Genomic DNA, 13,771 nt, shown 5'->3' with positions numbered 1-13,771 from the left:
GTCAAATTCAATAAGTCGATATCTTACATATATTCGACAAATTCTATTTGTCTATTTATTTAAGATTTAAAGTTCTGATTATCAAACGATCACACCTTTTTTCCCCCTAAAAAAAACATCTATCATTACGCAAAATTATTCAAATACGTGTCATATAAATTTTGGCCCTTCAAGATACTGATTCGAATTGAGCTTAACCTTCAGCGAAAATGTATATCACCCTAACATTTCGAAAATTATTGTCGTGATTTTTCTCCTTGTAGGTTGAACTGAGTTAAAAGTAGAAGCAATCGCCAGCAATGCCAACGCACGTTCAAAAAACTTTATACAGAGAAATTGAGAACAAGAGTATACAACCGTTTTCGCACAAATACAAGTAAAATCAATGTACATGCCTTCGGCTAAAACCATGTTCCTTCAACCCAGCTTTACTCAGCAACACGTCGATTCAACGCTCGAAAGAAACCTGCCTTTCGCTTCACAAAATACAACTAATGAGACTCGAGCCTAAAATCTAAATCCAACGAAAGAAAACCGCTCTTCAAAACATATTTACATCCAAACTACTGTTTATATGAAGGTCAAACTACTTATCTGCCGGTTACTGGACCAAGAAACCAATTAAATTTCATGACTACTACACTACAGGTTAGCATTCAGGTAACTCGAAAAAGGCAACAAGCAACAAATACAGAGCGCTTTTCAGAAGCACTAGAAAAGAACTAAGCATTGGCTTCACAGAAATAAATAACAGTATCATTTTCCTATATCTAGGGAGAAGGAGAGAACGAAAAGCTAACATTTTTATCTTTGGCCGATTACTTGCAAGTCAGTAAATGGTGTGCTCTCTCATCAAGCCTTCTCAAATGATCATGGAATAGAATTAAGAACGTTATAGCTTGCCCAAAATTTTCCAAACAATCTTCCAACATATTATCAGTGAGACTGAAAGGACTGTATCCCGTTTGGACGAGTCCCACAAAATATTTCTACACAGCCATCTGGAGTGATACAAGGAATTCGCTATAAACATCTGCACAAAAACGATGTGAAGTCAAAAATAACAATAGAAATATGTAGGTGTCATCTTATCAAGGCAAAAAGGTGAAAACAAGTTTCATTTGATATTAAAACCAGACATCAATAAAAATGCAAGACAGGCAGCGAAAGCTAGAGTCTCTAGAGTCAAAATATACTCACGAGCATGATTCAAATCTTTACTTGTATCATTTTTTTCCTTTGGTGAAATCGAATACATGAACGAACGAAACATTTTCAAAAATACTTCTCTTTTTAATTATTACAGGTCCCAATTGATTCAACAATTGGATTGCCATCCATAACTGGACCAATCGGCAAAGTTTATCCAATGTGAAAATTCAACCCAACACATCATCAATGGGATTGAGAAGTGAAACAATGAGATCAGTTTTCCCCATCACCAATTCTACTCCTTTCTAGTAACATTTGCCTTTTTAAAACTTCTTGCCAAAATATTAAATATTTCCCAACCAAAACAACACTCCCACCGTAAAATAATCTCAGTATTGGGCTTTTGTTAAAGTCGAGCTTCGTACTGTACCCCATTTTTCATTTTGCCGGAGACAAGCTAGCAGGTAAGTAAACGAGCTATCATCTGAGAATGAGGCTGAGGGGAAGAGGCACTTCAAGGTGCTAGACTTGTAGTCATGTACATCAAGCATCCTACATGAGTCATTTTTTTATTCAATTTTCATGTTTCGATGGCTGAGAATGGAAGGGTTAATCAGCTGGTACAGCATTCTTTTCGAGGGTAAACAGAATAAGCATAGTTATCATCCATCACCTTACAACTCTTGGGGTTGGCTACGTAGATCTTCATACAGCTTTCTGTCTCAAATGAAAATCTAAATTATCTCCAAAATCATTATGGGCCAAGTTGATTTAAAGGAGTTATCTCATATTTTGAGTCATCAATCTATATTTCACCCCATTTCCTCCAAAATGCAAATAACTGATGTTATCTGCACCTTAACCATACACATCTATCAGTAATCTCATGTCGACTCATTGTCTCCCGAGACTATATCTATTGTTCACATTTCACATTCAATTCAGTCTCGTGTAATTGCTCATCCACCAAACTGTGACTCAGGCTATCTTTTCATGTACCTACATTAAATGACAATTAAAAGTGCGCAGCACGATAACTGGTTGTCTTGTTGAAATGTATATACATCTCAACCCCAGTTGGGATCTAACCTCACAAATTAAAAAGGAGCTTCAAGTGATTCATCCCAAACATCCGCACTTCCATTAGAAGCATCTTCTGCATCTTCCTCCATTGAAAGCCTAATATATTCTCTATGCGCAAAGCGATCCCACTCAGTCAAATTTGGATTTTCACGCTCCTGTTCATATAACTGAAATTGCTCAAAACAGAGTAGGCCAAGCAACTCCAATAAGCATATCCAAAGTCGTAGAACACTCTAAAGAACAAATTTGCATTGATTTACCTGGCGAATGAGAAAAGGATCACGGGTCTCAAAAGCCATGAACTTATTTAGGTTAAAAAGAATATTAAAAACACTCGCTGAGAGTTTGTTTCCTTTTAAATTGTGTAGCGTAAGACATCTCTCATCCTGCAATGAAATAATTTATACGTCATGCAACGATGTGATAATTTGATTAAGCATAACAGAAGGATGCTTTAACTCACACCATCTATGCAGACTTTTAAATAAAAGTGACCCAACAAAGTTTTGTTCAAATATAATAATTCAACAGATAATGCAAGGATCAGTTCTCAGAACAATCTCATGAATTTCCACATTAATGAGAGCGTCAAGCAGATAATATCCTATTGCAGTCTAATCCAAGTGCAGCTTTCTTTTTAGACATCTTTTGGGAAGGAAACAACTAGTTAATATTTTTTTATTAAATCGGTTAAGATTCCACCTTGCAAAATGACGTCCTTAAAGCAGCAGGTCATAGCAGAGGGAGACAACAAAATCATATAAGAAATCACGATAAGCACAATGATTCTATGGTCTTCGATGACAAAACAACACAAGACCTGAAGTAAAAAAATTACGCAAGGGAAGATAAATGAAAGCCATTTTGCTTTCTACTACTCTCTTGATCATTAAAAGCACATGCACGGAAAAGAAAGTAGAGTGTGAATTTATCACTTAAGCAGATTCACCTCTGGATGGATCATGTCAACTATCTGGCATAAGATATCCTCAAAAAGTACAGGTTCTTGGGCCATGCACTCCATTCTGTGCAACTGCTCTTCATAAAAGAATTGCATTTCATTCCTCGTAATAACTCCATTTCCATCTATATCTATGCACTTGAACCTGATAAAAAAAAATAGTATTTCAAATGAAAACCAAATAGATTCAACAGATGACTCATCTATCTTCTTGAGATTTCAATTCAGAATATGGTGGGATATTACTGACCAAAATAATGGTGAAAAGAAACAGATGCAATGAATAGCATGCTAAAGCAGCACAAGCTAATTCTCTTGGCTTGGTAAACTGGCAAATATTCAGCATTTGGGAGAAAATGAAAACTAGATTTCAAGAACCACAGCCGAGACCAGAGTAAGAAAAGAACAATGATCCCAAATTCATCTACGCTTTATTTTCCGCTCCATGCATTTCAAAGAGCGATGAAATTTTTTTTCTCCACCGGAAATTTCACAAAACACTATAAAGGGAAAAACTCAACCTAAGTCAAGCTCAAAAGTGTCTACTTGTTGATGAATAAAATCACATTTACCAAAATTCAATGCTAGGCTCAGATGATTTATCCTCCTCCGATAGTATGAAGTAGACAAAATCTTCATATCCCATCTTTCCTTCAACCTTACTTGTGAACTTTCTGGGAATCTTTAGAAAAAAATTCAAACATAAATTACTTGGTATAAGGAAAAATCTCAAATAATAATATACGACTTTCATCAATTAAGTAACCAAACACTATGGTTTGACAAGAAAATAACAAATAGAGAAATCAAACCTGAGAAAATACTCTATCAACAATCCTGTAGGTAAGTGCATGGTTACCATATCTAATGAGGTTCTCTTTGTCAATCAGAAAATCATGGTCCGTGTCCAGCTCCCAAAACTTGCAGTATATAACATAAAAATGCTCGTACGAGAAATACCTGCAGCAAATGGGAAAATGGCAAAGAATGGGGATTAGAATATGAACAAAAATGTGGATTGAAATTGGCCTCTTTAATATAAATTATTGACCACTCAATCTCTTTCGAGTTAAGGAACTGCCATGTTAAATTGAACAGTATAAATGTATATTTAAAAGGTATATGCTTTGGATAATATTTGGTGGAAGTCACATTATTACTTGTTAAGTAAATAAAAGACATTTGGATATCAAGGGAAAAAACATTATTTGTCAACAACCAATAAAAAAGAGTATCCGAGCGAGGACATGATCATGTGAGAATGTTCATTGTTTTAAGAATCTCATCACGCAAGGCATCTCATGAACAACCAGAAACACAAAAACATGATTACATTTACTGTATGAATCATAGAAAATCTATTCCAAGTAAAATGAATAAAAAACCTTGAGTTTACCATAAGACTTTGTTGATATCCTCTTCTTCATCGGCATACTGCATAGTAGCAATTAAGTTTGATAGTTTCAGCTCCCTCAAGGTAAGATTCCCATTACCCGATCTATTCACGTAGAAAAATATTCTGTATATTACAGTTTCAGCTGGACACGGCAATGAATTGAACTGTTAACTCAAACACTGAAAGCTGATTCCTCAACAGGCAAACAAGTAAAAGAACTCCAACAGCAACCAGCAGATCACACAGAATCAATATTGACATGGCCTTTTATGGCTATAAAAAACAATCATATCCATAACTGTTCTGTGTTTCTTTATTCAACAGCAAAAATTGACACATAGATTCATATACATTGTGAGATGTAGTGCTCCATGTGGCAGTGGTAACAGCATATTTAAGCAGCAAACATACATATCATTAATCAAATTAAATTAGAGTACACCATGGGAGTTTGCAAGGAAAAACCGATTCGGACATACCATATCTTTCTTGAAATTCAGGTGTACTCTGCAAGAACTCCAGCCCTGGGTGAGTTGCCAGAAGTTCTTGAAGCACAGGTTTGAAATCATCCTACAATAAAATATCGCCAGTACAAGGAGAGATGATTGTGACAATCCTTAAACTCAACTTCCATAATTTATTAAAAGGTAATGGATGGTTGCCGTGTTACCTGCACCAAATATTTGAGATTTGGCTGCTTCAATACTGTGTATATTTGTGTTCCTGTATCTTTTGTCAGAATGTTTCCATTGATCCAAAAATCAACAAATGCATCCCTGTTAACAAATCATTGAATGGAGTAAGAGTGTTATGACGTATAAAAACAAGACTGGCCAAATACACGAACCGAGGAAATATATACGTGCTGATCAGAACTAAGTCCCTAACTGATTCATTATATTGCTGGAGTTCACTTCCATACTGGCGACCACACTTGTACATATACTGATCACATTCACATCCAATTCAAATACACCGTTGAAACTTAGACAAGAGGTGTGTATGATTTGTCAAACACTTGGTATAGAGTTCCTTCTTGTTTAAGTTGATTGTTTTATCTTTTTATACGCTTACATGTAAAGATAGTAACAATAACATTAAATATGTATTACAATTGTTAAGGGAGAGACCCTTAGATTAACTAATTTTGATGTGGATGGTGAAACACTTTTTGGTTTACCTAAAATACCCCCCATTATTTTTAAACTTACTCTCCTATTTTAAAGAAGTAAAAATTAATAAATAGTTTTAAAATCATTTAAAAAAATCCATAATTTATAATTTATATTATTTCTTTCAAATATATGTGTCTTTTAGTAATATTTTTTTCAATTTAACTTAGATTGTAAAAAATAAAAATATGAATTAAAATATATAAATTTATATTATATCCACCATGTCACACACAGTGCGTCTGTCTAATTATACTAGTTTGCATGAAGTACGGGCAACGCCAACGATAGTAACAACTCAATTACCTGGTCACTATTCCAGTACAATCAACATCAATCTTTCTAAAAAGAGCAGCGGAGAAGAACGAGGGGAGCTTGCATATTTCCTTCGTTACCAATTTAAATTCTGAAAACAAATGAAAATATAAGCATAGAAACATACCGAGGCTGTTAAATGTATGTTCACGATTTCATTCCATATGGATGCTATCATAAGTTCCAAATGCATTGGTACACGAAATAGCAACAAATAAAACTGAAAATTGTTATATCATTAATGACTAACCATTGATTTGGAGTCCATTCATGTGACCATAGAAAAACTGATTGACTCTAAATAAGCATCGCTCTTTTAATTCATTTGGTGGTGGACGGCCATTTTGAAAATAGAACTAAACATGTTGCAAAAATCAAGTAATCAATATCCATCATCAGGGACATAGAAAAAAGCGGCAGCATTAATTTCAACATTACTAATGCAACCTGAGGTATAAGCTCCTTTACAGGTTCATGAACTAATTTCAGGGGAGAGCCCAATGCAGATGGGCCTGACTTGTGTTTCATGATTCTAGGGGAACCTGATGAACTTCTTGGCGAAAGCGGCGGTGCACTACCAGCAGGAAACATTGAGGGCAATGAGCTGGTTGCTGAAGCATTCCCGCTAAATGATGTTCCAGATACATTCAAAGGACCACCTGCTTTGGCACTATTTAGCAAAGATTTCACCTGTAATTCATCGTGGGATCATTGTGAATATCTATAGTTCTGTTTCAGTAATAAAGCGGCTGAAACGAAAATTCTGAAGGTGCTGCACTGAACAATCAACTATTTTTTTTACAAACTTAAAATGCTAAAGGACAGAAAATGATACCCCCTCCAGATTTTCAGTAATAAAGATATGGGTAACCTATCGAATCAATTGACGTAAAAAAAATAACCCACCCCACTACTTTAGTATAAAGATATGGGCAAGCTAATTTAGCACGCCCAACTACTATCAACTTAATTGGCATAACAAATAACCCACCCCACTAAAATTTGGTCTACATTAAGTCGGGTTTGTTCTAGCCCAATTTATTTCTTTTATTTATCTTCATTACTTTTTAATAAAAAAACTGACAGAAAATATGATAAAATCAAGAAATTTTATGAATAAATAACTAAATTAGTTACTTCATTTTTCAGGTATACAAATTAATAAAATAAAATAAAAACAGAAACTATTAAAATAATAATAACAATTTATTTTCCCAACTTACTATCGAATGACCTGGCCTGACCATTACCCGGATAAAGAAAATAGCAGAGCGTATAATATTATTGGGTCAGATTTCACAGGTTTATGGCTCTCAGTTGACAGCCCTGAATTCATTTATATTTATACCAATTCTGTCCAGATTAATAACCGAAGTACAGTAATCATTCTAACTAACTTCTTGAATGTAATCTTCTTTAGACAAGTGGTAACACTAACCATACACCAAGAATCTTCTACCATCACAAAAGTATATGAAATTAAAATTAAATGCCGTAAATCATATAGCACACGAGTTCTCCAAGCTAATAAGCTACTGCATTTCGTTAAATGTTTCAAAGAACTGAGAAAATTCAAGAAATGAGACTGGGATAGACATTTCAACAAGTGTGCTCTTTCTGGAAATCCATGTTGATCAGCTTTACGAAACATATACTTAATAATAGATATATCACTGGAATTCTCTATACGCGGTTCCAGACCACTACCAAATCAGATAACCCGCAACTCTTTTGCAATCTTAATAATTGATGCCAATCGATGTCGTCCATTAAACAACGTCATTGACTTTCAACGCTCCTTACTCGATGTAAACAAACCTAATCTACCCAAGAAACTGAAAAATAACATCTAACATAAAGTGAAAAGGCGGACAGAAAAATAACTACCAAGGAGTTGGTTTCAGGGAGCGAAAGCCACTGATCAAACAGCTCCTCGGCAACGCGGGGATTAGCTTTAACGGCCGAGGGAGACACCTCGGGAATCTGCAAGAGTTCAGGGTCGAGACTGGCGGTATCGCCATTGAAACACACATCCATGACTCTCTCAAATCCTCAGATCTACAGATGCTTCTTTGACCATTAAATAAAACCTCGAACCGCCAAAAATTACATAAAATGTCAAATTTCTTCAGTACAACCTCTGTGATCTTGGCAGATTCAAAATCGGAGGAGCGCGAAAAATTCCAGATGTATAGCAACCACGTAAATGCGTAAAAGAAAACCTAAAAACCGATTAAAAGTGAGATCGAAGAACGGAAATTATGCAGGGAAGAATTCCAAACCCTTCGGAAGAGTGAAGCGAGTGTTTTCGTGTTAGAAATCGGTAGGGTTGTGATTGATGTATGACACCTGAAAATGAAACCACGAGAGCAGAAGAAATGAAAACCCAAAACTCGTAGCCTTCGTCACGTGAGCGTCACGTGTGCTTTTTTTTTTTTTCTCTTTTTTTTTTTTGCGTACTAATGGTTACGTCTATAAATTGAAGTTCGGCCCACTGACAGGGATGGGCTTGAACAATGTTGTCATCGATTTTTTCGAATCTTTGAGCGGGTAGTAACACGTTTTTATAGCACTCGTGTTTTATTTGTTTGCAGTGACGTTTAACTCGCGAGAACCAAATATACATAAATAAACAGTAAGACAAACGAGATCTAATGTTATTAATCTGAAGAGACATGTTTATTCAATCATATAAGTGTTTTTTGGTCTAAATAAATGATGAAAACCATCAATCGACACCATTAAGATGTAAGGATATCCAAAAAAAAACTCGAAAAGCCACTCATCCTTTCTTGAAACAGAAGTTGTCGCATCACTTTCTTGGCACCCCAGTTCTGCTAAGATTTTCTAGGCAAAAGCCAGGACGCCCAAAGGTAGGGCCCCAACGCAGCGCTTATTGCTTGGAAAATCCAAACAGCCCTTTGGGCACGTCTCTCCTGTTATTTAGGAGCGTCGGTTTTCTCTTCATTCAATGTTTTTAATTCTATTTTTCTATCCGTTTTCGCTTAATTTTCATCCATTAAACAAAAAAAGAAACATTGAGAAGAGACGTTGATTTAAAACTAGGCAGTAAATATTGATAAATACTTTGCAAGCAACAATAAAATGAGGATAGGAGAAACTGTTATCGCTAAGGCCTGAAATTCAGGTACGGGCCTGGCCACTATGCTCCATATTTGCAAAATGGACAGAGATGCGGTCTCTGAAGGAGGTAACATTTAGTTATATATATGATGGTATTAGCCCCGTATTTTAAAGAATAAAAAAATTAATGCTAATATTTTGTATATTATAGTTGCTGCTCTCATTGTTTCATAATTAACATAGTATTTAAATTGAAATATTAATGTTCAATAATATGATACAAATAATATCAATCTCAACTCTAATACATTGTTTGGTGTGCATGATAAGGAGTGATTGATTTTTAATCTTTCACTTATCATATGTTTGAGTGCATGATTAAGATTGTGATAGGTCTGTTCAGCCCAGACCCGGACAGTACTGTATGCATTATTATCATTTTGTTGGTGGTTATATGATATTTTGGAAGAGAAGGGATTATACGAATGATATAAATATCAACTCTAAAGGGAAACTTTATCACAACTGATTTTTTTTATCAATATATAGTTGCTATTTTTATATTTTGATTTCTAGTTTTACATATAATCATAATTATAATAAATTAAATAATCTAGTATATAGAATTTTGATATCAAAACCTGCTGGTTAATAATAAAATTATGTATATGACAAGCAAAGTTCTCCATTGCATATTTATATTTAATATATAATTATAAAATATATAATATGCACATTATTCTATACAAAATATATATCAGTGAGTTAAATTTTTAACTGAAAACTAAATATATATGAGAAAAATTGGTTGAAGCCTAGAATCATATCTGTATTATTAGACAAAAATACAAGTTGGAGTAATTAAAATGCATGAAATTTAGCAAAACAGTTGAAAAAAATAGCTCATAATGGAGGAGAAAGCCGAAAATCGCTGAAAAGATTATGAGAGTGGGTATATAGGCAACTAGCAGAGTTTTTGGAAAAATCGTCGTTAAAATTGTCACAAACTTAGGGCGGTTTCTTAAATTACAAATTTATGACGGAATTTAATATAGAAATTGTCCCTACAAGAAAAATCGGATTCAACAACACATCAAAGACAATAGTTTTTATTAAAACCGTTGTCTTTTTACTTTTAACAACGGTTTTAACAAAAACCGTTGTCGTAGCATAAAAAAATCCGCTCAAAGACAACAGTTTCTTTAAAACCGTTGTCTTTAATACATCTACGACATCGATTTTTAAAAACCGTTGTCTATGAGCGTTTTTTTTTTTCCTACGACAACGGTTTTTAAAAACAGTTGTCTATGAGCGTTTTTTTTGGGCTACGACAACGGTTTTTAAACTGTTTTACAATAAAAGATAAAATTTTGAAAATAATACATGAGAGGGGCTAGAACAAATATCTCTTTATTCAAACACAGACATTTATTATTACATTGAAACCTCCTGTAGAGGAGGAGAAACTTGTTTAGCTACTTATAGTAGCCGCACTTGAAAACACATGAACTAGAAAGATAAAATATTACAATTGGTTTTGAAAGAAATGAGGAAAATGTTCGATGATCTTCACTTCCTTCTTCCTACCTTATTTATAGAAGGCTTTGCGGACTTGAAACTAGGACTTCAAATCTTCATAAGCCTTTACATCTTGCCGGGGGACCATATAGTGGTTTAGTGGTCCCTATGATATGTCTAGGTTATTAATCTAGACATCAAATTTTCCCATTCTCTTATTTCTCCGCACTGCCAGTAAGAATGAGTTAAAACAAGATCACCTGTGATTTCATCTCCTTTTTCTTGGAAATTCAGAGCTATTGCTCTGAGAGCTTTTAGCTCCTTCTTTTCATACTTGATTTTTCTTTTTAACACCTTCAGATGCGTAAAATATATTTTCTTTAGGTTTCTTCCTTGTATGTTTTACTGGTTCCATTCTGTTCTCTTATATAGATAAAATTTTCGGGACCAGTTGTTTTGCTTTTATTCATTGGATTCTTTTAAGATATAGTATCCAATGTCCTTTTGTTTTTTACCACTCATTATTAGTGGTTCTTGTGTCATTTTCCACCTATTATTGGTGGTCTTTTTTATTCCACTCACATGGTACTGATCCTTGTTAATGGGTTTGGTCACATGTCCCTTTTAACTTTGTCAAGGAATCTTTGGCTTTCGGTGCCCTCGAGGAAAACGTGAATGTGGTCCATCCCCACTTGTGCTTGTGTCGGTAAAGTGTTTTCGATCAGATCTCGGTTTGAATCCTTTACCGAATTCAGGTTCCTTCTGGTTTTGGCATTCAAGGCAAATGTTTTCTGATCATCTTCCTATGCGTGCCATGTTACAAAATTTTAGGCGAGTTTCTTTACTTGCCAGCAGCTTGCTGTTACACAGAAGATTTCTTTTCTTTTCGAATAGGTCTTCTGCAAAACTTGTAGTTTTTCATGTCATAGTGTTTAACAGGAATGATCCATTTAAATAATTTTGGTAAAGCTTAAATGGAAACTTGACTTTGTCTATCTCCGTGAGACAGACCCAGATACCCCATGCTCTCCTGGTAGATATGTCATCTTCATTGAATGAAGACACTAAGGGGGTTTCATTTGTAGGAGGATCCTTTATAAATTTTTGAGAGTTCATGTCTGGCCTCATTAGCTTGATGAAATGAAAGGCTTCGTGTGAGCCTTTCCCTGCTGGTTCTGGTGCTATACTAAAAAAATACAGCTCCAAAATATCTCCTCTGGACAAATGATTATTGTTTGTCCAAGTTTCATGTACCGCTTCCTGTATCCATTTTGGTAATGCTGATATCTCCGGGAAGCTGGGCGAAGTAGTATAAACTGAGGCAAGAGCCCCAAATTCATACCAGGCTTTGACCTCCTTTGGATATGAATTTTGTTTCATCCATACCCTGATATATTTTCCTGCAACATCAACTCGAATCATGGCTGGGTTGATGTCAATTCTTGTGTTTAATTTCTCCCAATTCTGTTGATAAACCTGAAATGGAGAAATTGTATTTTCATTAGTACCAACCTTAGTTTTGCCTTTGTCAGTACGAGGCCTAAGGTTGATCTCTCCCTCTTCAATCCTCGAGGTAAAGGGTTGACTTGAGGACTCGAGATAAGGATCTGGAGTCTTAATTTTTGTTTCAGCCGGCTCATCTGGAAATGATCCCGACATAACACTTGTGCTAGGGGTAGTTGAATCCCCTGCTCCAGGTATAGAGTCCTGTACTCGAAAACTCTCCATTTGGGAAACCAATGGTTTCTCAATGCCTTGGAGGATAGGCATTTGCATTACAGACCATAACTGAGTATATGCATGTACACATCCTGTGATTCGATCAGAGACAATTCTCTTATCAGCTTGTTGAAGCCTTCCCACAACTTCTGCGTTCAGTGCTAACTTGTTAAACTCGTTTTGAAGCATTTCAAGATGTTCCCTCAAATGCCTCTGCATCTTGATAATAACATCAATGTCAATGTTGTCCATCTCTTGTTAAAAAATCTGCAAGAATATTCTCATGAGTTTTAATAATCACAATATCAAAAATATAATTTTGACATAATGCTTGCCATCTTAATAATCTGTCCTTCTCATGTTTAGACTCAATTCTATTCCTTAAGAAAGCTTTCACCTGTGTGTTATCAACTTTCAAAGTGAATTTCTTTGCAAATAAAAATAATGGCCATTTCTCAAAAGCCCTTTTTACTGCATAAAATTCTTTTTCGTTGATATGTCATCTGATGGCTTCTGCATATGAGAATAAACCACTACAATACCTGCATGGTTGTTCTCCATCTGGTGTGAGCTTAGTAAGAACTGCTGCCCACCAATGATCACTGGTATCTGTGTATAATACCAAATCATCCTCATCTTGAGGAATAGCTATTTTTGGAAGATTCTTACAAATATCCTTTAATTGAACTAATCCCTTTGTGTGTTCGTTTGTCCATATAAATCTAGCATCTTTCTTCAATAATGGACTAAACACTTTCATGTGTTTTGCTAGGTTTTTAATAAACATCCCTGCAAAATTAACAACTTCTAAAAAACTTTGAAGTTGTTTCTTGTCTTTGAGACTTTCTGGAAAATTCTGCATTTTTTCCACTATGTGTTCTTGCAGAATAATTCCTGACTCATCGATTTCAATTCCGAGAAATTCAATCTTTCTTGTTGCAATGACTGCTTTTTTTTCATATAAAACCAGTCATTCTTTTTTACAAACTTTGGAGAAAATCTCCAAATGCTTAACATGTTCCTTCATATCTTTAGATGCTATTAAAACATCGTCAATATAAACAAACATAAATTTAAAATAATCTTTAAAAAGATTATCCATTTTTCTTTGAAATATCTGAGGAGAATTAGCCAATCCCATTGGTAATATCTCCCAAATATAATGTCCTTGTGGTATAGAGAAAGCTGTGAATTTCTTGCTTTCTTTTTGCATCCTAATCTGCTAAAATCCAGACTTACAGTCGAACTTAGAGAATATCTTGGCGTTGCGTATGCAACTTATTAGATGTTCTCTACTAGGTATAAAATACCCATCAAACTCCAGAATCTTATTAATTTCTTGATAATTAATAACTAATCTGAGTTTTCCTC

The 13,771-nt window shown here is 34.8% G+C and overlaps 1 protein-coding gene across 4 annotated transcripts; it reads right to left on the bottom strand.

The window, feature by feature from the left end:
- Positions 1-307: 307 nt before the first annotated feature.
- On the bottom strand, positions 308-8,483 carry LOC140959048 (serine/threonine protein phosphatase 2A regulatory subunit B''beta-like). Of its 4 annotated transcripts, none has more exons than XR_012171885.1 (14): positions 7,967-8,483; positions 6,527-6,769; positions 6,330-6,435; positions 6,071-6,170; positions 5,263-5,368; positions 5,072-5,162; positions 4,593-4,734; positions 4,009-4,156; positions 3,769-3,878; positions 3,185-3,341; positions 2,496-2,621; positions 2,242-2,390; positions 801-1,033; positions 308-476 (listed from the first exon to the last, which is right to left on the bottom strand). XR_012171885.1 is itself a non-coding variant. In XM_073416768.1 (13 exons), exons 1-12 carry the CDS (start codon positions 8,114-8,116, stop codon positions 2,250-2,252), a joined length of 1,620 nt encoding a protein of 539 aa, XP_073272869.1. In that variant the 5' UTR covers positions 8,117-8,483; the 3' UTR covers positions 308-1,033; positions 2,242-2,249. The 4 variants fall into 4 exon arrangements, 1 of the variants encoding a protein (XP_073272869.1); XR_012171886.1 differs by having other exon boundaries at positions 308-470; XR_012171887.1 differs by having other exon boundaries at positions 308-466.
- Between the last annotated feature and the right edge of the window lie 5,288 nt (positions 8,484-13,771).

This window comes from Primulina huaijiensis, chromosome 15, assembly GCF_012295235.1.
Source record: "Primulina huaijiensis isolate GDHJ02 chromosome 15, ASM1229523v2, whole genome shotgun sequence".
Taxonomy (NCBI): domain Eukaryota; kingdom Viridiplantae; phylum Streptophyta; class Magnoliopsida; order Lamiales; family Gesneriaceae; genus Primulina; species Primulina huaijiensis.
This window is presented reverse-complemented; position numbering and strand designations above follow the sequence as displayed.